At 37.1% G+C, this 27,394-nt stretch overlaps 1 protein-coding gene across 1 annotated transcript in view; it reads right to left on the reverse strand.

Moving 5' to 3' along the window:
- The window catches only part of GNAQ (G protein subunit alpha q), a 317,188-nt gene that overhangs the window by 61,195 nt on the left and 228,599 nt on the right, over positions 1-27,394 (reverse strand). Inside the window, exons 4-5 of the mRNA XM_052644816.1 lie at positions 22,176-22,304; positions 19,568-19,697 (exon numbers count right to left, since the gene is read on the reverse strand). Of these exons, the coding sequence (XP_052500776.1) occupies positions 19,568-19,697; positions 22,176-22,304 (259 nt within the window). The remainder of the gene's footprint in view (positions 1-19,567; positions 19,698-22,175; positions 22,305-27,394) is intronic.

The raw sequence follows: 27,394 nt of genomic DNA on the forward strand, positions 1-27,394 counted from the left end.
CTAAAATTTTAAAAAAAGCAGACAATAACAAGTATTGGCTAGGATATGGAGAAGTTAGAACTTTAATACTGGTAAAGTAATACTGGTAAACTTTAATACTGGTAGGATTGCAAAGTGGTACAGTTACAATGAGAACAGTCTGGTAATTCTTCAAATGCAACCACAGAATTACCAAACAACCCAGAAATTTTACTCCTAGGAGTATCCAAAAGAAGGGAAAATACATGTCCAAAGAAAAAAGTGTACACAAATGGTCATAGCAGCATCATCTGTAACAATAATAAGTGTATCAACCCAAATGGGCATGCAGTGGAATATTATATGGCAATGAACAGGCACTAAAATACGTTACCACATTATATGATTTCATTTGCATGACTGTTCAGAATAGGCAAATCCATAGAGACAGAAAGTAGATTAGTGATTGCCTAAAGGCAGGGAGTGGAAGGAAGAGGGAATGACAGATGATCATGAAAGAGTTTCACTTTGGGTGGTTAAAATACCCTGAAATAACAGAGCAGTGACTTCCTGTTTCTAGTCTGGCATGTAGGGAGCTTGGAAGTTGCCACTCCATCCTAACAAATAAAAAGGTGAACAAAAGTTAAGATCAATAACTCTTTTCAAATCCAACAGAGAAGGATGGACGTAAAGCAAACCACTGTCCGCTGGAGAGACAGATTATGTGGGTAGAGAATCATAACCTGCTACAGGAGAGACCATGAGAAAAAAATCTCTATAGGAACCAGTGCTGAGGTAGGAAAACCTAAATTGTAATTGACAAATTGCTGGAGCTCAATGTGGACAAGACCATTATGAAAAGAACAGAGCATTCTGTTCTTCTTAACAAGGGCTGCCCTCAAGAGAAACTATCTTACCAGAGTCTAAAGTACTGGGGTTTTATTAGAGCTCTTAACTAAACTGGGGAAAGGAAATGGCCACTTTCAAATAATCTGAGCCATGCTATCCCATCTAACGAGGCAGGTGTATATGTTGAGGGGACAGGGAAGATATGAGAGGTATCTGCAAAGGTCATAACTTAGTAGCACAGATTTAATAAAAGACTGAGACCTCATCATAGGACTACAGAATGCTTCTCCTTCCCCATACCTGGCAACCACATTACTAACAGACCTACTTACAGAAGTTCCTTTCACCCAGTATATCTTGAACAGCTATCAAAAAAAAAAAAAAAATCACAAGATATATGTAGTTACTATTAAAAGGCTAAAATTCAGTTTAAGAGAGCAAGTGTCAGAATGAGACTCGGATATGGTAGGGAATGTTGGAATTATCCAACTGGTAATTTAAAACAACTATGGTTAATATGCTACAGAAGCTAATGGATAAAGCAGACAGCATGCAAGAACACGTAATATAAGGAGAGAGATGGAAATTCTAAGAATGAAAAAGAAATGGTAGAGGTCAAAAACATTGTAACAGAAATGAAGAGAGCATTTGATTACTAGAAAAAACATGCTGAGGAAAGAACTGCTGAGCTTAATAATATCTCAATAGAAACTTCCAAAACTGAAAAGCAAAGAGGAAAAAGACATTAAAGGAGCATAGCCAAGAACTGTGGGCAATGACAAGAGGTGTAACATATGCATAACGGGAATAAAAGAAGGACAAAAAGTGAGAGAGAAAAAGGAAAAGGAGAAATACTTAAGCAGTAACAACTGGGTATTTCCCCAAATTAAAGTCAGATACTAAGTGGGATAAATATTAAAAAAAAAAAGAAAGCAAAAACAAACAGAAAAAACAAATGTAGGCATATTATATCCAAGCTGCAAAAGAGACAAAGAAAAAATCTTGGAAGAAGCCAGAGGGGAAAAAAGCTCCCATAGAGAAGCGAAGATAAGAATTGCACCTGACCCTTTCTCAGAAACCATGTAAGCAAGAAGAGAGAGCAGTGATATATTTAAAGTGTTGAGGTGAAAAAAAATAACCACCATAGAATTCTGTACCCTATGAAATTATCCCTCAAAAGTGAAGGAAATATAACACCTTTCTCAGAAAAAAGTGAGAAAACCTACTGCCAGTAGATATGCCTTGAAAGAAAAGAAATGATTTAGAAGGAAAATGATATAGGTCAGAAATTCAGATTTACATGGAAATAGAATAAATGAAGGTCAAACAAAAACGTCTGTTTTTCTTATTCTTAACTGATCTTAATTGATTTTGAACTGTTTGCTCAAAATAATAAGAGAATAATGTATTTGACTATGAGTGCTTACATATATGCCTATGTATTCTTACGTAAGTAGGAATGAATGACAGCAATGATACAAGAGATGGAAGGGAGGAATTAAGACTGTTTTGTTATAAGTTATATATACAACCTAATGCTTTCATATAAAATATTCAATTAAACCCACAAGAGACAGAAAAGAAGACAAAACAGGATCAAAGAATAAAGGCAATGGATAGAAAACAATATCAAATATGGCAGATACTGTTCCAACTATATTGATAATCAGTTTAAATGTCATTGGTTTAAAGACACCAATTTAAAAGCAGAAATTATAAAAATTGATCAAAAAAATAAGACCAATTATATGTTATCTACAAGAAAATCACTTCAAATATTCAGACACGTGTCAATTAAGGATAAATGGATGAAGATATATATACTACACTAATACTAATCAAAATAAAGCTGAACTAGCTATATTAATTCGGAGAAGGCAACGGCACCCCACTCTAGTACTCTTGCCTGGAAAATCCCATGGACGGAGGCGCCTGGTGGGCTGCAGTCCATGGGGTCGCTAAGAGTCGGACACGGCTGAGTGCCTTCACTTTCACTTTTCCCTTTCATGCACTGGAGAAGGAAACAGCAACCCACTCCAGTGTTCTTGCCTGGAGAATCCCAGGGACGGGGGAGCCTGGTTGGCTGCCATCTCTGGGGTCGCACAGAGTCGAACACGACTGAAGCGACTTAGCAGCAGCAGCAGCTATATTAATTTCAGACAGAGCAGACTTCAGAGAAGGATAGTTATCAGGAATAAAGAAGGACATTACATAAAGGGCTTAATTTTCCAAGAAGACATAACAATACTTTAATGTAAGTGAAAGTGAAACTGAAGTCGCTTAGTCCTGTCCAACTCTTTGCAATCCCATGGACAGTAGCCTACCAGGCTTCTCCGTCCACAGGATTTTCTAGGCAAGGGTACTGAAGTGGGTTGCCATTTCCTTCTCCAGGGGATCTTCCCAACCCAGGAATTGAACTGGGGTCTCCCTCACTGCAGGCAGAGGCTTTACCCTCTGAGCCACCAGGGAAGCCCCACTTTAATGTAAACCTGCACTTAAAATTACAGTGTCACAATATATGAGGTAAAAACTGACATAACAACATCCTTCTATCATAAACAGACAGATTCAGCAAGCAAAAAATCAGGACATAGCTGAACTCAACAGCGCTATCAGTCAACTGAATATAACTGACAGCTATTGCTGACTTCATTCTAAAATAGCAGACTAGAAATTCTACTCAAACTCACACTCAACATTAATAAGACAGACCACATTTTGGGTCATAAAACATACCTTAATATATATAAGAAATGACACAAGGTATGCTCTCAGACCACAAGAGCATTAGACTAGAAATCAATAGCAGAAACATGACTGGAAAATCCGAAAATATGTAGAGGTTAAAAAACACACAAAAGGGGAAAAAGAAATTTTAAGATAAATTTTATAATATTTTGAACTAAATAAAAAAAATTATCACACTTGGGGGAAATTTATAGCATTGAATGCAAATATTAGAAAAGAGGAAAGATCATATAAGAGATTAGATAGAAGAAAGATCAATTATTTAAGGTTCCACTTTAGAAAACTAGAAAAAAGGAGAAAATCAAATCCATAGTACGCAGACAAAAATAAATAATAAATATCAGAGCAGAAGTCAATGACACTGAAATCAGGAAATTATCTAGTTGTTCTCCACAAACTGAATCATTGAAAAGATCACATTAGATCATTAATAATAATAATAATAAATAAAATTAGTACACTTTTAGCCAGGTTAACTGAGGAAAAAAGAGAAGATACATATTATTGATATCATAAATGAAAGAAGGGACATTATTACAGATCTTAAGAACATTAAAAGGATAATAAAAGATATTATAATTTCCCCAAATTTGATAATCTTTATGAAATGGATCAATTTGTTGAAAGATACAATCTGCCAAAACTTATACAAGAAGAAATAGACAATCTAAATATCCAGTAAAGAAACTGAATCAACAGTTAATAATCTTCCAAACCAGAAAACAAAAAGCCCAGATGGCTTCATTAGTGAATTTTATCAAATATTTAAGGGAGAAGTTATGCCAGTTATCTGTAATCCCTTCCAGAAGACAGAAGCAGAAGGAATACTTTCTAACTTATTCCATGAAACCACATTACTCAAATAGCAAAAGCAAAGACATTAAAAGAAAACTACAGACCAGTATCTCTCATGAACTTAAGATGCAAATATCCTCAACAAACATTAACAAATCAAATGCAACAATGTATGAAAAGAATTGTACACACCATGTCCAATGGGATTTATTCCATGTAGGAAAGGATAGTTCAATACCTTAAAATCAATTAATGAAATTCATCACATCAATGGGCTAAAAAAGAAAAATCACATGATCCTATTGATTGATGAAGAAAAAGCATTTGATAATATCCAACACTCATTCATGATAAAAATTCTCAGGAAAACTGGAAATAAAAAGGAACTTCTTTGACTTGATAGAGAACATCTAAAAGAATCCTACAGCTAACCTCATGCTTAATGGTAAGAAACTAGAAGCTTTCTGGCTCAGACCAGAAACAAAGCAAGAATGTCCTCTCTCACCAATACTTTTCAACACTGTAATGGAAGGCCAGCTTAATGTAGTAAGACAAGACAAGGAAATAAAGGTATATAATTTGGGAAGAAATAAAGATTTTGTTTGTCATAGATGATATGATCATTATACAGTATCATTTACATTAGCAGAAAAAAGTGAAATACATAGGTGTAAATCTAATAAAACATGTACAAGATCTCAATGAAAAGAACTACAAATTTTGATGAAAAAAATCAAAGAACTAAATAAATGGAGAGCTATTTCATGTTCCCAGATAGAAAGACTCAGTAATACCAAGGTATCAGTTTTTCCTTACTGTCCTACAGATCCAACAACATTTCAATCAAAATCACAGCTAGTTACTTTATAGATATCAACAAACTGATTCTAGGTTTATATGGATTAATAAAAGTCCCAGAATGGACAACACAATATTGAAGAAGAATAAAGTTGGAAGACTGACAACTACCTGACTTCAAGACTTACTATAAAGGTGTCATAATCAAGATAATATAGGTGAAAGAACAGACAAACAGAAAACCCATAAACAGACCCACATAATTATAGGCAACTGATCTTTGACAAAAGAACAAAGGCAATAAAATGGAGAAAAGATAAGTCTTTATAATAAATGTTGCTGGAATGACTGGACATCCATTCATTTTAAAAAAAGGACTCTAAGTCTAGATCTTTCACAAAAATTAACTAAAAATTGATCATAAACCTGAAAGTAAAATGCAAAACTATGAAAACATAGGATAAAATCTAGATGACTTTGGTATTGCAATGATGTTTTAAGCTATAACACCAAAGGCACAATGTATGAAAGAAATATTTGATAAACTAGACTACGTTAAGATTAAAGACTACTCTGCAAAAAACAATGTAAAAATAATAAGAAAAACTACAGACTAGGAGAAAATATATGCAAAAGATGTAAAGGATAAAGAGCATTATCCAGAATATACAAAGAACACTTAAAATTCAATAGTAAGAAAACTAACATGAGAAAAAAAAAATGGGCCAAATATCTAAACAAACAATTCACCAACAGATGACAAGCAAGCTTATGAAAAGATGCTCCATATCATAGGCTGTTAGGAAACGCTAATTAAAGAAATATCTCTACATACTCTTTTAAATGGCCCAACTCTGGAACACTGCCAACATCCAGTGTTGGGGAGGATGTGGAGCAACAGTTTTCATAAAATGCTACTGGAGATGCAAAATGGTATTGCAGTTTTGGAAGACAGTTTGGTAGTTTTTAAATTTTTTTTAACAAAACAACATACTCTTATCATATGATCCAGTAAATTGCACTCACTTGTATTTATACAAAGGAGATGATAACTTAGGTTCACACAAAAACCTGGACATGGATGTTGATAGCAGCCTTATTCGTAACTGCCAAAACTTGGAAGCAACTAAGATGTCCTGCAGGTGAATAGATTCACACACTATAGTACATCCAGACAATGGAACAGTATTTACCACTAAAAGGAAGCCATAAAAACACATGGAGGAACCTTAAATGCATTTTACTAAGTAATAGGAGCCAATATGACAAGTCTACATACTGTATAATCCAAACTACATGACATTTACTGAAGACAGTGAAAAGAACAGTAGCTGCTGGCGAGCAGGTGGGAGGGAGAGAGGAAGGATGAAGACGCAGAGCACAGAGGGTTTGAGACTACTAAAACTGTTGTGTGTGACACCACAGTGGTGAATACATGTCATTGTATCAATACATTTTTCAAAATCCATAGGCTATACAACAGAAAGAGGGAATCCTGAAGCAAACTATGGACTTTGAGTGATAATCAAGTTTCAACGTAGGTTCACTGATTCTAACAAATGTACCATGTAACAAACTCCTTGCTAGAGGATGAAGATAATGGGAGAAGCTACTCATGAGTGGGGAAAATAGCTGTGCTGTTTCCTCAATTTTTCTGTGGACCTAAAGCTGCTCTAAAAGAAACCCCAGTGTTATTATATATAAAAAATAATTATACAAGAGTGATTTTGTCCAATTCAATCAAAATACTAAAATCCACTGATGTGTATACTTTAAAAGAGCAAATGTGATGTTTTATGAATTAAATTTTAATAGCATGTTTAAGCGGTTTAATGGCTCAGCTGTATTCAATTCTTGGTGATTCCATGGACTGTAGCCTGCCAGGCTCCTCTGTCTGTGGAACTCTCCAGGTGAGAATACTGGCGTGGGTAGCCATTCCCTTCTCCAGGGGATCTTCCTGACCCAGGGATCAAACCCAGGTCTCCTGCATTGTAGGCAGATTCTTTACCATCTGAGCCACCAGGGAAGCCCCTTAATCTTTTCTACTACTTTGCAATAGACTCTTTTCTACTTCCTATATGGCTGGACTCTGCTTCTGACATATTCTTTCCCTCCCAAGTGAGTCACCAGCCTAACAAATCTCTCTCATGTGTATAGTCTGCCCATTGCTGCCCTCGCCCCGATGCTGCCACCAACTGGCTTCCTACTGCTCAGTCCCCACCTCTTATAAAAAAAAAAAACTGAGCGTCTTTGGTAGACTCACCTAGGCTGAAAGAAAGGACACTAGCGCTTCTGGTTTGCTCTTGCACAGCTGCTTTATTTCAGCAAAGAGCATTTCTGTCATCTTCTTGATGACAATAAGGATAAATCAATGGGAAAAATAAAAATTCCACTTATAATGTACATAATAACAAAGTCTCAAACATAAAAGTGTGGAATTAAAAAAATAGACAAGTTTATGACCAAAGTGGGTTATTAGGGGAAAGGAAAAAAAGTAAGTTGGGGGAGAGGAATATATGTATTATTTTTCAGATGGCTTTATTTTCTCATCCCCAAAGTGAGAGGGCATTTTTTCTCTTTTTTTCCCTTCTTTTCAGGGATTCATTTCTGTATACTTTTATGAGCCAACCAAGCTATACAAAATATATTTTTAATAATACAAGATTGTGTATTATATATCAAATTACCCTACAGTGTATGTAATTTTTACTTTATACATATATTTTCATTTACTTAAAAGAAACATATAGTTTATCTTAAAACAAAAGTTTAATTTATATTAAATTATTTAAATTTTCTCCAGTGTTCCCAAATTACATAAATGGGTAGTTACTATGCAAATTATTTTAATATCAAAGAAAAATCACAAGCGAGTGGTTACTTATGTTTATAACATTAAAATGCTGGTGTTAATATTAGCATTTAATTTTAAAATGAATTTAGAATTATAAAAAGGTCCGTACAGTCAAAGTTATGGTTTTTCCAATAGTCATGTATGGATGTGAGAGCTGGACCATAAAGAAGGCTGAACACTGAAGAACTGATGCTTTCAAACTGTGGTGCTGGAGAAGACTCTTGAGAGTTCCCTTGGACAGCAAGGGGATCAAACCAGTCAATCCTGAAGGCAATCAACCCTGAATATTCATTGGAAGGACTGATGCTGAAGCTGAAGCTCCAATACTCTGGCCACCTGATGCGAAGAGCCGACTCACTGGAAAAGACCCTGATGTTGGGAAAGACTGAGGGTGGGAGGATAAAAGGGTGACAGAGGATGGGATGGCATCACCGACTCAATGGACATGAGTTTGCGCAAACTCCGGGAGATGAAGAGAAGGACAGGGAAGCCTGGGGTACTGCAGTCCATGGGGTCCCAGAGTAGGACATGAATAAGTGAATGAACAACAACAGAATCAAAAAATAAAGGTGGAACTGTACAGGTAGCATTCAAAAAACAAAAAAATTACAGCAAATGTCATGTTAAGAAGTCCATTTCCAAAATATACATGCTATGCACTATAACTGGGAGGAAAGATTCCTTATGGAGGATATGTAAAGGAAAAATTTAAAAGACCAATAGAATGAACCACACTAAAACACATTATTTAAGGACATAAAAAAGCAAGTCAATGAGTAGCAGAAGTTACTTGCAATACAGATAACTTACAAAGAACTTGTATCAAGAATATAAAAAGAAAAAAAAGAATATAAGAAGAACTCTATGTTAATGTTTTTCCAAAAAGGCAGATCAATATAAAACTGGCGACAGAAATGAATAGGCTCTTCAAAAAGAGAACATACAATGGTAAAGAAATATACAAAGAACTCAAACTCATTATAATCAGGGAAATGTAAACTGATACCACAAGGAGATGCTGCTGCTGCTGCTGCTAAGTCGCTTCAGTCGTGCCCGACTCTGTGCGACCCCATAGACGGCAGCCCACCAGGCTCCCCCGTCCCCGGGATTCTCCAGGCAAGAACACTGGAGTGGGTTGCCATTTCCTTCTCCAATTATACACCTAATATAATGACTCTAGTTTAAAAGTTGACAATATATATCTAAGCTGGCAAGGATACTGATCAACTAGAACACACATATACTACTGTTTTCAAAGTTCAAACTGGTAGCGTAAGTGGGTTGAATGGTGACCCCCTCAAAAGGTACGTCCATGCTGTATCCCTTAGAACCTGTGAAGGCAACCTGATTTGGAAAAAGAGTCTGTGACTATAATGAAGTTAAGGATCTTGAGATCACTTCGGATTATCTACTAGGCCCTAAATCCAATGACAAGAGTCTTTATAAGACAGCAGAGAAGACACAGACATAGAAGAGAAGGCCATGTGAAGACAGGCAGAGGCAGGATGAGAAAAAGAAGGGATTTTCCCCTATAGCCTTCAGAGGGATTTCAGCCTGCTGATACATTGACTTTAGACTTCTAACCTCCAGAATTATGAGCTAGTAAATGTCTCTGGTTGTAATCCACTGAATCTATGGTGATTTGTTACAGCAGCCCTAGGAAACGAATACAGGCAGTATCTAGTACAGTTGAACATATACATTCCTTGTGAATGATCAATTCTACTTCTATCCAAGAGACAATGAGCCATATATAAGACAAAAATATGAGAAGAACATTCATATTACCATTATTTGCAACAGTCCCAAAGAGAAAACCACTTAGATATCCATCAAAAATAGGATGGAAAGATAAACTGTGATATATTCATTCAACTGAATAATATACAGTAATCAAAATAAAAAACTGCAGCTACGCACAACATGGATTTATCTAATAAACTTATTCTGAACACAAGAAGGTAACACAAAAGAATTTACTTTCATTTATATGAAGTTCAAAATAAGTAAAATTAATCTACAACGTTAGAAGTTAAAATAGTACCCTGGGAAAGTGGGGATGGAATGGTTTTAACATACATAATGTTAGAATTTTGCACTGCAAAATAAGAAATCACAATTTCAAGCACATATGGAACATTTATAAAAATTGGCCACTTCAATGACAAAAGCAGCATTCTAAACAATAAATGGTGAGCTATACAAATGTCACATTTACGGATGGTGATATTTAATAAAGTTGAGAAACAAACCTCAAATTTACCTATACGTTTATTAAAGTCCCAATCAAATTTGTGTTTTGGAATTTGATAGGCTGATCTTAAAATTCAAGTGAAAGACTAAAAGACCAAGAATACCCAAGAAAATTCTGAAGAACAATGAGATAGTTAGATTTGATGCTCTAGATATATAAACTAGTGATTTTATAACTTTTATATTGCTACAGGAGTAGTAAATAGATCAAATAGAGGGCCCAGAGGAAGACTCAGGCCTGTAATAAAACCTGACGCACATCTCCTATGTCACTAATATCAGTGCGAAGGAGGACCACTGAAAGAGCTGACAAAAACAAAAACAAAAAACATCTGCTTAGCGTCCTTGGAGAGCTACAAAGTAGTGAAGAAATACAGGTCAGGATTTGGGGAGTGACAAGTCTGGAGGAATGAGCCCAGGTCTGGGGGCTACTTTCCCAAGGAGTTATTTGCTGATTCTGGAGATGGCAGCTAAGAGACTTCAAGGCATGAGGCTCAGTGAACCATCAGGGATCTTGCAGGCTATGCACTAGGAGTGAGGGTATGTCCAATGAGAGAGGCCCCTGCGTGCACTACAGCTCAGGTCTACAGCCACCAAAAGGGCTAACGGGACAACATCAAGGGTTGGCAAAGATGGGAAGCGACAGACTTTCAGGCATGGCTGGTGGGGCTGTAAATTGGTTCATTCACTTTGGAAAATACTTTTGCCTTATCTACCGAAGTTGAAGATATGTATTCCCTAGGTGCCTTCAATTCTACTCCTAGGTAGATAGGCAACAGAAATATAAACCAAGGTACACAAAGACTTTTATAGGAATAGTCACAGTAGCATAATTTGTCATGTTCCCCTACTGGAAACACACAAAAAGTCTATGCTTAGTAGAATGGATAAACAACTTGTGGTATTTTTAGGCAACAGAGTACTATTTGGCGATGTATTGATAAATGAATGAACTATATAAAATATACATACCTTACAAAGATAACACTGAACAAAAGCCAGATATCAAGGTTTATACAAATAGCATTCCATCTGTATAAAGGTCAAAGAGCACACTATTTGATTCCTTTTGTATAAGAGTTGAACACTAGTAAAAACTGTAGTATTCAGTGATACATATTAAAGCATTAAAACTAAAGAGAAGAGCAAAGAAGACATGCGAGAGCAGTGGTGACCTGCTGGGGGAGAGGCACTAGCAGGGCTGTGGTGGTCTTGCAAAAAGCAATGGCCTATTTCTTGGACACACAGATGCTTTGTGATAAACCAATATGCAGTACATGTTTAAAATTTGTGTACTTTTCTTTACATATATGTGTATCTTTCAATAATCAAAAAGGTAAAAAAACATCAGTGGATATGGATGATGGATTTTATCATTCCATAAGGGACACTGGATTAACTGAACAGAAATATGGCAAGAGTATATCAAATATTTACTTCCTATCACACACAAAAATCAACTGGAGGTGTATTAAAAACCTAGGAAAAGCAAAAATCTTTTAAATTTTACTAGAAAATATGGGATATATCATCATATTCTATGAGATAAACTTAATTCCTGTAACATGAAGTCTAAATACACAGCTTGTATTCATCGTATTCTATGGGATAAATCATCATATTCTATGGGATACAGTGAATTCCTGAAGAAAATACAATAATATGATCAGTAAAAGCAAAGGGTGAGTTGACCATATTATGATTAAAACTCTTCTCTAAGATAAAGTGGAAAGACAAACCACACATGGAGAACTTTACAGTCTCCTGAATCAGAGAAGGCAATGGCACCCCACTCCAGTACTCTTGCCTGGAAAATCCCATGGATGGAGGAGCCTGGTGGGCTGAGTCCGTGGGGTCGCAAAGAGTTGTACACAACTCAGCGACTTCACTTTCACTTTTCACTTTCATGCATGGAGAAGGAAATGGCAACCCACTCCAGTGTTCTTGCCTGGAGAGTCCCAGGGACAGGGGAGCCTGGTGGGCTGCTGTCTATGGGGTCATACAGAGTCGGACACAACTGAAGTGACTTAGCAGCAGCAGTATCACTGAAATAGTTTATAAAAACAAAGGTAAACAAAATCTACTTTCCTGGCCATTCTTTGTTTTATTCTTATATCAAGCTGTGTATTTAGACTTCATATTACTGGCCTGTCACAAACTTTGATGTTACAACACTGACTTACACTGAGATAAACTGGCCTTAGGAATTCTGATATTTGGTTTCCTGGAAGAGTATTATCACAGATACAATTTTACGACCTCCTGCAGCATCTCTGTACAAACAAACTTGCTGGAACAGTCACTTGGAGGGCTCTGTACCAGGAGAAATTTTATTTTTTTAAACAGACAAAGTGAACCCTGTAACAGACTATGATTATTTCCTTCTAAAGGACAGAAATGGTATGGACCTAACAGAAGCAAAAGATATTAAGAAAAGGTGGCAAGAATACATGGAAGAACTGTACAAAAAAGATCTTCAGGACCCAAATAATCATGATGATGTGATCACTAATCTAGAGCCAGACATCTTGGAATGTGAAGTCAAGTGGGCCTTAGAAAGCATCACTACGAACAAAGCTAGTGGAGGTGATGGAATTCCAGTTGAGCTGTTTCAAATCCTGAAAGATGATCCTGTGAAAGTGCTGCACTCAATATGCCAGCAAATTTGGAAAACTCAGCAGTGGCCACAGGACTGGAAAAGGTCAGTTTTCATTCCAATTCCAATGAAAGGCAATGCAAAAGAATGCTCAAACTACCGCACAATTGCACTCATCTCACATGCTGGTAAAGTACTGCTCAAAATTCTCCAAGCCAGGCTTCAGCAATATGTGAACCATAAACTCCCTGATGTTCAAGCTGGTTTTAGAAAAGGCAGAGGAACCAGAGATCAAATTGCCAACATCTGCTGGATCATGGAAAAAGCAAGAGAGTTCCAGAAAAACATCTATTTCTGCTTTATTGACTATGCCAAAGCCTTCGACTGTGTGGATCAAAATATACTGTGGAAAATTCTTAAAGACATGCGAATACCAGACCACCTAACCTGCCTCTTGAGAAATCTGTATGCAGGTCAGGAAGCAACAGTTAGAACTGGACATGGAACAACAGACTGGTTCCAAACAGGAAAAGAAGTACGTCAAGGCTGTATATTGTCACCCTGCTTATTTAACTCATATGCAGAGTACATCATGAGAAACGCTGGACTGGAAGAAACACAAGCTGGAATCAAGACTGCAGGAAGAAATATCAATAACCTCAGATATGCAGATGACACCACCCTTATGGCAGAAAGTGAAGAGGAGCTAAAAAGCCTCTTGATGAAAGTGAAAGAGGAGAGCGAAAAAGTTGGCTTAAAGCTCAACATTCAGAAAGCGAAGATCATGGCATCCGGTCCCATCACTTCATGGGAAATAGATGGGGAAACAGTGGAAACAGTGTCAGACTATTTTGGGGGGCTCCAAAATCACTGCAGATGGTGACTGCAGCCATGAAATTAAAAGACACTTACTCCTTGGAAGAAAAGTTATGACCAACCTAGATAGCATATTCAAAAGCAGAGACATTACTTTGCCGACTAATGTCCATCTAGTCAAGGCTATGGTTTTTCCCGTGGTCATGTATGGATGTGAGAGTTGGACTGTGAAGAAGGCTGAGCGCCGAAGAATTGATGCTTTTGAACTGTGGTGTTGGAGAAGATTCTTGAGAGTCCCTTGGACTGCAAGGAGATCCAACCAGTCCATTCTGAAGAAGATCAGCCCTGGGATTTCTTTGGAAGGAATGATGCTAAAGCTGAAGCTCCAGTACTTTGGCCACCTCATGAGAAGAGTTGACTCATTGGAAAAGACTCTGATGCTGGGAGGGATTGGGGGCAGAAGGAAAAGGGGACAACCGAGGATGAGATGGCTGGATGGCATCACTGACTCGATGGACGTGAGTCTGAGTGAACTCCGGGAGTTGGTGATGGCCAGGGAGGCCTGGCGTGCTGCGATTCATGGGGTCGCAAAGAGTTGGACACGACTGAGCGACTGAACTAAACTGACTGATTGGTAACTAAGAGACACTTGAGGAGAAGGCGATGGCATCCACTCCAGTATTCTTGCCTGGAAAATCCCATGGACGGAGGAGCCTGGTCGGCTGCAGTCCATGGGGTCGCTAACAGTCGGGCACAACTGAGCGACTTCACTTTCACGCACTGGAGAAGGAAATGGCAACCCACTCCAGTATTCTTGCCTGGAGATTCCCAGGGACAGAGGAGCCTAGTAGGCTGCCATCTATGGGGCTGCACAGAGTCAGACACGACTGAAGCGACTTAGCAGCAGCAGCAGCAGGAGACACTTGACTAAATCTATGGACTACCGCTGGAAAGGTACCTAACTATGTGGTTTTACTTCAATTCTTAATCTCTTTCCAATCCTTACTGTCTTTTCAACCAGATTTTTTAGGTGATTTATTTCATCCTACTGTGTGTATGTGATTGTGTACACACACACAAGCACATATACACACACAGAGAGGCATATAACATTAATATAAAGGAAAAATCTAATAGATATTTATTATATTAAAGTTTATAATTTCTGTTGATCAAAAGATATCATTACGAGAATAAATGGCAAGCTACAGAGTAGAATAAGATGTTGGAAATATGCATAACAAAAGGCTCAAATCCAAGAATATAAGCAACTTCCACAAATTAGTAAAAAGAAAAAAAGATAATTGAAAAGAAAAATGAACAAAGTTGGTAGACAGCAGAGCTAAAGTTCCAATCTGATGTCTTGCTTTATTTTACTTCAAAAAATTATCATTTTACTTATTTGTAATGCTATCACCTAGCAACAGTGACAATCACTGTTTACACTTTGGTCTTGGTAGAAAATCTTCTATTTCCTTTCTTTTTTCAGGGGAACGGGTGGATGCTAATAACCTTCTCTATATAACACTTACATTTGCAATTTGTTGCAATTACAGAAATCAGATTATACCAAATACAGTATTTTACAATATTTTCCATATAATTAATACAAAACTATTTCAGAGATTATACTAAAACATGTTCCATGTAAAGTCTTTAAAAGATCTGCAATATACATCCACACAAAAAGTATCCCTGTGTATCTACTTCCCCACACCCTTACCAGCACCAAGTGCAGGCCTCTGGTTCAGACTCATAAATGGTGGTCAGAACACTTCCTCCTGGCTTCCTTCAAACATTGAGAACAAAGAAATTAAGAAGGAGCAAAATAATGAGGAAACAGAAATGCCAGGGAATGAAAAGGGTGTGTGATGGAGTTTAGAAAAGAAACAAGTGGCTGAAAGTGAACAAAGGAATGAGGAAATGGGAAAGGGGTTAATTTTTTTTTTTTTTAAGTAGGACATCTTTCAGGAATATTCCTATTAATCAGGCCATGACTCAGAGATAACTATACTAATGACTGAGGAGCAAGATGTAGTTTCTGACTTCATAATTTGATTGAGAGTGGATAAAGGAGGGCTAGACTGAGGTGACTTAGCAGTAGCAGAACCAATCCCACCACGACTGGATACCTTAACTTAAGCTTTAACTTTTGGAGTTTGGGTTTCTTCTCCTCAATTTTTAGTCAGTTTCCTCTCACCAGAGCTGAATTTTATCTGAGAAAAATTCCCAAACTTCACTTGGAGTTTTTAGAGTAGAACAAAGCATGTGCTTCACACTTTCAAAGAATATGTTCAGGCTCTGGTTGCAGTTGAATAATTTCAAAATGGCTTCATTTAAAGACTTCATATAAATATGAAAAAATTTATGAACAAAAATTTAATCTATAAAGTAAGCTGAGAGCAGAAGAATTGATGCTTTTGAACTGTGGTGTTGGAGAAGACTCTTGAGAGTCCCTTGGACTGCAAGGAGGTCCAACCAGTCCATCCTAAAGGAGATCAGTCCTGAATGTTCATTGGAAGGACTGATGTTAAAGATGAAACTCCAATACTTTGGCCACCTGATGCAAAGAGCTGACTCATTGGAAAAGATCCTGATGCTGGGAAAGATTGAGGGCAGGAGAAGCAGGGGACAACAGAGGATGAGATGGTTGGATGGTATTACAGACTTTTGATGGACAGGGAGGCCTGGAGTGCTGTGGTCCATGGGGTCACAAAGTGTTGGACACGACTGAGCGACTGAACTGAACCGGGAAGCATACACTCAAAAAAGAAGTGTTGAAGAAAAAGAGTCTGAGTTTTTGTGATTCTATAAAAAGCTTGGTCTGTAAGACAGTCCCTGAGTCAGTATCTGAGAAATAACAATGTTTTAGTGCTCAGATATTCACATAACAGAGAACCACAAAAACAGGATTAAAAGATGGAATTTGGATACACACTGATGACCTGAACTATGTTATGCAAATGCTTTATTGTGTTTCTTGGGCTTTAAGGGACACTGAAATAATTAATGTACACGTGAAAGGATTACAGCAGAATAGCTGGCTCCATGCTGGTATGCTATCACAGGGAAACCAAGACAGCAAAAGGAATATGGAAATCAACACAGCTCTACAACCCTGATTATGCTCACCCACTGTTTGCCCACATATTTCCTTCTTTGGAGAAAAAAAATAAAGAAATTAATTCCCCAAACTCTTAGAGAAGACAGAATCTAGACAGACAAAAGCATATCTACATAAAAACTATGAGGACTAATACATAAAGTTTTAAAATATTAAAAGCCAAAGCAATAACCTAAAATAAAATACGTCCTTTAACTGCTTTTGCTAGTGGTCTGCAATGCATTTTCCACAGTTCCCCAAGATAAAAAGGCAACTGTCAGCATCCATTCCCACGTTTTTCTCATGAATATATATCAAGGGAAGTACAACAAAGTCTGCTTTGGATTAGAGTTATGAACATCAGATTTCAAAAGAACAAAATGTTTTAGGAGTTTATTCCAGCTTCGTCTCACCAAACCCTAAAAATGTGGGGAAAGTAGAATTCTATAGTTCTGAGTTGTCTTAAAGATTTTACAAAGTAGAGAGGCAATGACATTTTCATATATTATTCTAATTGGAAAATAAAAAAGAATAATGGACTACATCCCAACACTTAAAAATACTTTTGATAGTGTTTTCCAATTACCAACAGTGATGACTATGGATAACATAGATGAAGAAATTAACGAGCAGTATTATTTTTTCTTATTATGTTTAAGGCCATCTCCAGTATTACCAATCAGACTTGACTTGATGTTTGAGAAAAGAACATCATAAAATTACAAGGTAGGCTTAAAAAGTATGCACAAGTGATAAAGGAGTCTTAATGAATAGTAATAGATTTATTATTTTAATTTGAAGCATAAGACATCACCACAGGAATCAAGAAACTGATATATTTTTAGATGTACATTAAGTACTTATACATTGAATGGCAAGTTACTGTGGAAACTTTCATTCTTTGGAAACTTTAACTGGATTTATGTGCTAGAATTAGCTGATGAGTTGCAAGTTCTGAAGTGGTAAACTCATTAGCATTAAATCACAAAATATATTTCTTTATAAATATAATGCATTTATCTTATATAAAATATGTATTGGTAAACATTTGTTTTCCTCTAGCTATATGTAAATAGTGACAAAAGAAATTAATGTATGCATGCTTCTTATATCTTCTCTGTAATTGAAAACATCTTAAAATTTTATTTCACTGGACAGCAAATTAAAGAAGAGAAATGATGACCTTTATAACTAAGGACTTTTTCCTCTCCTACTCTCTATACTGACAAAAGCATCTTTCTTTTTATGAGGTCCTTTAGGTCAGTGTCAATTTTTTTCCCCCATTTCTGTATCTCTTTAGATACCCTGGTATCAAGCACAGAGTAGAATGAGCCCTCAAAATATCTTTTGTCTTGATTCAACATTCAAATAAGTGAAAAATGTTGTCATATTCTCTCCAAATATGCAATGTCTTTAAAATATTATATCCAAAGATTATGGAATAACAAACAGCTATAAAAATAAAAATACATACTGAGATATCATAGCTAAAATTCTGATGGCAACTGCTTAACTCAAGTGTGATAATTCTCATATATCTTATACTTTGTAGGCACTTTGTGTTACAGAAGGCAAATGGTGATTAAACCTCATTATTAAAAAGAAGTCCCTTAAATAACAAGATATATATGAAAAAAACAAAAAAAAGAACTTCTTTGGTTCAAAAGCCATATACTTTTAACCCAGGAAACACTCAAAATGTATGAATAGGTAACTTATCTCCATATGGGATATTTGTTCATCAACTTTTTATCAATCCTATATACAAAAGAAATGCTAAAGAGGACTGGTCTGTATTTTAATGGAAATACTAACACCTGAAGAAAAATAAAATATTTAAAAGGACCAAGAAGCCAGAATTCTTGTGTACCCCAAAAATGTACAAAATTAGAAGTACATTTTAATATGCCAGATCTTATTTTAATCAGCTATTGGGGATTTCTCACGTCCTTCTCTTTATTTTCTACCCTATTAGGATGATATTTAACATCTGCTATTGGCATGTCAGTCTGCAAACTCTGCCTCTTGCAGGAAAACAATGGTGTCTTCTCCATTTCCCCAATACACACACCACACTCCAGATCAAAGTCACTGCTTTATATGGCCCTTAATTATTCTCCACAATCAACTCTGACTCATGATGGTGCCTTTATCATCCTAAAAATCCTTATTTATACTTGTTAGAATTTTATGCAATAGGGAGATGACAACCCTGAATCAGCTCTCCAGACAGGCATATCAAGGATGCTTTTTCATTCACTCAGTGCTTAGAAGAGATTAAGTTATGCAATAGCCTCCAGAATTCTGTAAGAGCAGAGAGGCCACATCACCAGGACACTTCTTGGCTCCAGAACAAACTGATTTAGAGCCCAGCTGCAAAATCACTCACATTTGCCAAGAGAGATTTTGAGTATTCTTTGGGACCCACCCCTCACACAAACAATGATTCAAACAAAATGAAAACAAAACAAAACAGGCTGACTCACTCCAACACTCTTAGCTCCATCCTGTAGGAAGAAGGCTATAAAATAGTGTGATGACTAGCCTAGGGATTTCCTGGTTATTTTCATTTTCAGAGCCTCTGTCTAGTGTAAAAAGTATCAAATGGGGTCTAATTAGACCTGAACACACAGACCTGCTCAAACATCTTATTGTTCTGAGTGGTACAACAGGGTTATTTAAAAAATTCTCAAATCAGTAGTTAAGAAAGTAATGAAGTCAGTTTACCCCAAGCCCCATCAGTTATTTGTATCAGATATTAAAATGATAATCCATTGCCTGTTCACAGAGCACTCACCTCATTGTCTGACTCCACGAGAACTTGATCATATTCACTAAGCGCTACTAGAAACATGATAGAGGTGACGTTTTCAAAGCAGTGTATCCATTTTCTTCTCTCTGACCTCTGGCCCCCTACATCGACCATTCTGCAAGGTTAATGACATTCATATTAATGGCACATAAAGAAAAGCATCAATATAGCTTTACTTATAAACTTAAGAAATGTACTTTCTGAAGAGAATGGTCACCAAAGTCAATTCAATTAGTATTTATTGACCATCTACTAATTTGCTTTTACCCAAAATCAAAGTCAAGACATTCCACATAATAAATCATTGCAGTTATTAAAAGATTACCTGGCATGTATGAAAATTATGACTTTGTAAAAAAAAAAAAAAGAAAAGAAAGAAATCCTGTGCTAAGCCAAGCAAAGAAGGTATTTTATTTGACCAAGCACAGAAGAGTCAGAAACAAAATGAGTTTTATTTGTGTTCACCTCTAATGGCAAATACGGTCTTCAGTTTCTTTTCCTATAAAATGAGAATGAAGATCTTCATGTATTTCTCAAGGAAGCTAGAAATGTTACCCAGAAGCTAGAAGTATTACCCAGAAAGAGTAGCAGTAGTGAAGGAGAAAGTAGTAAATTTTCATTCTATTTTCCTATGTAAATTTAGGCTAGGTTAATCAAATGCGTTTAAAAGATGTAAGATGCCATACATTTCAACATGAGCGTGTAAATGCAAGTAAATTTGCAAACACAACCCCACTGATCTTCAAGCGTTTGAGGCTTTTTTTCTTCCAATATTGACAATAATTTGTACAATCATGCCGATAGCATGGTGCAATAAGCCTTACGCACAAATCAACTTGCTATGCTGCTAGAAGTCATGAGTATAGAATTAAAATGCTGTAAGAAGCCACCATATGAATTATTTCAAGAATTTGCTTTTTACACATCAACTCTGTGCTAACTCGTTGCTCAGGAACTGACATCAATTAACTTTAATGCTAATGTCCACATGAAAATATCTAGCAGAACTTAATATTGAATCTAAGTTTCTTCAAACTGTTGACTAAAATGTACACAACGTCTACAAGATAAATATTTTCAGAAATTGAGAGTTTTAGGTACAAAAGTTTGAGAGTAGGGTTCTGAAAGTGTTTGTTGAGAACTGTAGTTGTTCTTGGTGTCTTCCTGGCTCTCAGTGTCAAACCTAAATTAAGAAATCAAGGTTGTTCCAGTGATTGTTTTGAAAAGTGTTCATGAAAGAGATATCTGAGGGGCAAAACGATGGATCCATGGGGACCTATGAACTACAGACATCAAAACTAGATTCTTAGACATCAAAACTAGAATCTTATATAAATATTAAAATGCTAGCTCTTCTCTGGTATTGAGTGAATAGTATGTTCATTTATATGAAATCCTCATTTCCTGAAATCCTGTCATGCTAAGCTCTATAACATGCTTTTGATTGTAGCAAAAAATTATTATTCTGTCATTATTTTTATTGAAGTACCAAAATATGTCCTTTAAAAGCTAGTGCACAAAATTAAAAAAAAAAAAAAGCTAGTGCACAAAATGAAGGAAACAACCTCCCAAGATGGAATAGTGACATGGTTTCAGATTTCACTAATCATAAAGCAAAGAGGAGATGATCCATGAAATGCTACATGTGTTCTGAAAATATTCTAACAAGGTTAGAAGCAGATGGAAATGTGGTGTTTCAAATTAAAGATCTCTAAATGCTATGAACTCAAAACTTAATCCAGAATGCTAAAGATATAAGGAACCTTAGTGATCATCTAATGTAACCATTTTATTAATGAAAAAAATGATGCTCAGAAGTTATTTCCAAAGTGTCTTTATGGACACTTTCTCTTTATGGATATGTCTAACAGAGTAGTGTATGGCAGCCAGATGCCACCGCAGGTGCTGAGACTGATTAGAATAAAACACACAGTGCTTTGCAGGCAATGATGAAGGACCTGCTTATCAGAGTAACATGGCAGAGTCACACTGTAGAAGTTACGTTAACTCCCACTTCACAACCTTGTATTCTATGTAGCTGCCTTAAATGGGTTGGGTTCTTCCAAGTAACTCAACTTTCTAGACCCAAAAGCATATTCACATGGTTTCATTCCTCCACGCACCATGTGGCTTGTATTCTAACTAAAAGTACATCTGAGCGATTGTGTAATAAGAGGTTAAATGAAAGCAGTCTTATTTTTTGTCATCTTAGAAAAAATTAGACTACTTCTGCTGAAGACCCAGAAAGAATAGCAGTAGTGAAGGAGAAATTAATAAATTTTCATTCTATTTTCCTATGTAAATTTAGGCTAGGTTAATCAATGCATTTTCAAAACCATGCAGTTTTAAATTTTTGAAGCAACTTATTTTGATTTCACTGATTTCTAAGTGATTTAATCTGAAATAAGAAACCAGTTCATGCATTTTTCTTCTACTTCCTCTCTCAGGGACACATTACTTCATTTGTGTATCTAATGATAATAATTGGTATAAAGGTGTTATTGTTTTAAAGTCTAGACGATTTCAATATATATTCACCAACATGCTCTAGGTGTAAGAGCTCAGAAGTGGATTTTCTGGACTCAGTTACTACCTGAAAATGACACTTTGTAAATCGAAGGGGTATTCGATGATCCCTGTGGTGGGGACTCGAACTCTGAGCACATCTTGTTGCGTAGGCAGGTAGGCAGGGTCGGCAACGCGGTCCAAGTCATTAAGATAGCTGGAGGAGGGAAGACAGTGAGAATGTCAGTGACGCCATCGTACATGGCCTACTGATGGAGAAGGAAGGGAAACAATGCATCCTAAGAGAAAAGAAAGAGAAAATCACAAAGTGACAGATGCCGTCAGCCTTCCACAAGTCATAACAAGGCTGTCCATCTACGATGATCCGGTTCACAGTATTTCTCATTTCTTCTCTTGCAATCAAATAGAACCCAGACCAAAAGTAAAGGGGGAGAAGAAAAGAATTAAATCAGTCTCCTGCCCTCTACTTGTTTAGCAGGTCTGGTGATTGAGCAGGAGTTTTAAGCAAACAGCTTTTGAATTATGTACACAAATGTTATTTGTATAAATAAACAGATAACAGAGTGACATATAAGGTCTGGATGCATTTTTTTTTTCCTTTTTTACAGAACACCAGAGTCCTTTCCTGGAATGTATTTCCTTATAAGACAAGAGCATACTACGTCCTCAACTCTATCCAAAGTTTGAGTCATTCGCAATTAATGTGAAGCCACAAGATTTCTAGCTACTGAGGCATCAATATCTAATGCCAGATATTCCCAGTATATAGAATCATCACACCTAAACTTTAAATGTATCTGCTTATATAACATGTCTCCATTAAAAAAAAAAGAGGCTTTTCACTGTGAAATAATTTTAGACTCACAAGCAGCTGCAATAATATTACAGAGAATTCTCCTGTGTCCTTATTTAATTTCCCCCAAAACATCTTATGTGACCATAGTACATTATCAAAACCAAGAATCTGACATTGATCCAATAATATTAACTAAACTACAGACGTTATTAAGATTTCATCAATTTTTACACACATATATTTTTGGAGGGTATATACAACTATGAAATTTTATTTCACATAGAGATCTGTGCAGTCACCACCACAATCAGGATACAGAATTGTTCTGCTATCAGAAAAACTTCTTTGTGTTACTCATCCCAATTCTAACCCCTGGCAACCACACATATGTTCTCTACCAGTAGAATTTTGTCATTTCAAAAATGTTATATTTCATTCTCTAAAATTACAAAAATATGTGCAACTGTGAGAATCACATAATTGGTGAGAAATCACATAACTGATGAGAAACAGGTAAATATAACTGTTCTGCATGGTATCCTCATGATTTCAAAGAGACCCTATATTCCCTTTGGCCCTGAAAGGGATGGAGCACAGATAAGATTTCAAAACATGCAACTACAAAGGATATACAGAAAGTAACTAACATGTGAATAAGATTTAAAGAAAAGGTAGAACCATTATAGACATGAAAGAGACTATATCCTCAATACCTTTATGCCCACGAACAAGACAGAGTGAGTTCTGAGATACAGAACAGGGGATGTCTGGTGTGAGGCACAACTTAGCAAGAGCATAAAAACTCAGTTGACATGACCTATACAGGATAAGGATTTTGTCTCACCCTCTGTTATTCCTTACTACGTAAACGAGTGCCTGGCAAATAGTACTTCATGATTATTTGCTGATTGGATGGATGATTTCCTATGCTGAGAGTTAGTTTTAACATTATTCAAATATCCTTCTTACTAGTGGTGTTTCCATATCAATGATACGGTTAAATTTGAAACTGAGTAGTGAAAAAAATACCACAATAAGTCTCTAAGATTCATGGGATCATAAAACAGTAGAGCTAGGTCTGGCTTTAATAAAGAAATAAATTACCGCCTTTTTGCAGCTGTATCAATTCTTCAAGACAAAAAAGTATTAGTCTGGAAATTTTTAATACAAAACAACTAATGAATATTCTAGTGACCTTACCTCAAATATATCAGTGATTCTCTAGCTGGCAATTAGCTCTCTACTGACTGATAGGAATCAGCCTGATACTTTTAATTATTACAAAAGTAGCTAGGGGACAAAAAGAGGGAGAGGCTGGGAGAATATGAGCTTGAGAGGCAGGAAGGAAGTATAAAAATGGACTGGACTCCAAATGTGAGGCAATGTCTTGGCACAGTGTTGGAGGTGCCTGATGGGGTTAATGAGCCAATGTTCTGGGAGCTGGCCTGTATCTCATTCTACAGATAAACCAGCTCATCACTCCATAAATGTAAATATAACTGGTTACTCTGTATAATGGAGTATTCTGATTTACCAGGTACTGATTTGAAAAACTTGAAATGAACATACATTTTGAAATCTGCAAGATCATCATTTATTTAACTACCATATACAAAAATTTAATTCAGAGGAATCAGAGAACTTCCAGTTCCCATTGGCAAGCTTGTTTAGAAACAAGCTGCCCAATAAATCACTTCTACTCACTTCACCTTATCCAGAGGTCAGAACAGAAAGTGACCGAGTCTTGTACACAAGGGGTTCATGTGTTCCAGTGGGAAGAGAAATTGTGACTTTCTGCTTCTTGAAGATGAACTCAACAGACCACACCTTGCCACTTTGTTTTTAAATATGCATTTTGCACAGAGGGCTTCCCAGGTGGCACTAATGATAAAGAACCCACCTGCCAATGCAGGAGACATGAGATGTGGGTTTGATCCTTGAGTCAGGAATATCCCCTGAAGGCACGGCAAGATCCCCTGAAGGAGGGCATGGCGACCCACTCCAGTATCCTTGCCTGGAGAATCCCCATGGATAGAGGAGCTTGGAGGACTACAGTCCATGCAGTCAGAAAGAGTTGGACACGACTGAAGTGCCTTAGCATGCGGGCGCATGCACTTTGCACAGAATTGAAAGAACCCGCATATGAAGTGGGAGATTTCCTGTCACACTGCACGTGAGAACCTTGTAGGTCTCTCTCTCCAATTTAGAAGGGGAACTGAGCTCTGGGAAAAACACGATGGAGTAAGAGTCAGGATACACATCTGCAACTGAAAGCCACTGACCTGAGTTCAGAGGCTGCCCTAAAAGTACTGTCAGTGGTGTGTCTTCCTGAACCTCGGGCACTACTGAGATGGTAGCTAAATATCTGAAGCATTCACACTTGCAAGAATATTTTCCCCCTTCATCATTCTTTTGCTGCTTTTCAATATAACCATAGTTCAGAGAGTAACAATGTCAACCTAACAATTAGCTATACCGGGCGCTTGCTGCTTGCTAGGCTCTATTCTATCTATTCATTGCCCAGGTTTCAACATATTTCAAGGCAAGAAAATGGTCATTAAAGATTCTCATACATTTCCAATTAGCTGGAAAGCAAACTGCACTTCTTGCCTGACATCCTTGTTGTTTTGCTTCAGTTGGATGGTGTAAAGAAAGGTCCGGTTCATTGATATAGGCCAACAAAAGAAAAAAAAAACATACATGAAAGGAACTGGTATCAATGTTTGCTAGTTGCAACATACATTATCTAGAGCCAGAACCAAGTTAAACAAAATCCAACCTCAGTTCAGTTTAGTTCAGTCGTTCAGTCGTCTCCGACTCTCTTCGACCCCATGAATCACAGCACGCCAGGCCTCCCTGTCCATCACCAACTCCAAGAGTTCACTCAGGCTCATGTCCATCGAGTCAGTGATGCCATCCAGCCATCTCATCCTCTGTCATCCCCTTCTCCTCCTGCCCCCAATCCCTCCCAGCATCAGAGTCCTTTCCAATGAGTCAACTCTTTGCATGAGGTGGCCAAAGTACTGGAGTTTCAGCTTCAGCATCATTCCTTCCAAAGAAATCCTAGGACTGATCTCCTTCAGAATGGACTGGCTGGATCTCCTTGCAGTCCAAGGGACTCTCAGGAGTCTTCTGCAACACCACAGTTCAAAAGCATCAATTCTTTGGCGCTCAGCCTTCTTCACAGTCCAACTCTCACATCCATACATGACCACAGGAAAAACCATAGCCTTGACTAGATGGACCTTAGTCAGCAAAGTAATGTCTCTGCTTTTGAATATGCTATCCAACCTAGAACACCCCAAAACAAGACTAGAAAAACAGAACAACAAACCCTCCAACCAAACCAAAGACATCCGAACTCTCTTCTACAGGAGGATCTGGGTGGCTCAGAAGCTACACCAGGACTGAAGACTTGTTGCAGATAATTGGAGGAACTGGCAAAACGTGCCTAGATGAGCATCTTCACTGCCAAAGAGGCCAATGTGGACAGCTTCTACCTGCATAAGCCTCAGTCCCATGTGGCCCCCTCATTCTGGGCTTCAGGACTTGGGAGGGACTCACAGCACCTCTTGCATTTCACATTTGCTTAGGGAAAATAGTCACTCTATTCCCTTAGAAGTGGAATTCTAGCACGATAAGACTACTGCCTGCTCATTTGTTGATTCTTGTCTCATTCTGAGAAGAGGTAACAATGGAATAATCTCTTAACTGAATTGCACTTTCCACTGAAGCACCTCCAATTTGGGGGGAAAATTTTGATGGAATATGGGAGGGATGGGTTCATTCTGGATTATTCCATTCATTTAACCTTTAACAGAGAAACATTGAGGTCTGGACAAACTTATATTGCAGAGTAAATTCAGAGAGTTAATTATAGCTACAATTTGTTTTGTAGGAATGATTTTGAGTGGCTGCTGAGGTCATTCTTGGGGTGTTGTTATGGTGACAGGTACAAGGTACATTTCCAAGGCAATGTGTATGTAACAAGTGGCTTGTAGTAGCTCTTTCCTGATGTCAGAGAGAGAAAACTCCATGGTTCACATGGGACTTATTTAACTGTCTAGGAATGAACACTTATTTAGGATTGTGCCAGAAAATGGGAAGTTTAGTTGATTAAACTCATTTTACTCCAATCCATTCATGGGGATTTAATCACTTTTCACTGCTTTGAGACACTTAATAATTGAAAACTTCATAACTGCTTTTTTTAAAAAAAAGACTCAACATTTTCCCCACAGACGATTGCCCATTTAGGGTTCTCACATTCCATGGGGTCAGGGACCATGATTCCCTTTGTTCGTGGCTGGTCACCAACACTCCACCAAGGGACTGGAAAATAGCAGTTGCTCAACATGTGACCCAAATTAAAACTACTTTATAGAAAACACTGTAGTGGTTAGAAAGGTAGGTTATACCTTCTAGGAGAAAACAAAAGAGGATGGGGGTTGTTAGGTATCCATCTTCATGTAACTACCTCTCTGGGTTAT

The sequence above is a fragment of the Budorcas taxicolor genome, chromosome 8, assembly GCF_023091745.1.
Source record: "Budorcas taxicolor isolate Tak-1 chromosome 8, Takin1.1, whole genome shotgun sequence".
NCBI lineage: Eukaryota > Metazoa > Chordata > Mammalia > Artiodactyla > Bovidae > Budorcas > Budorcas taxicolor.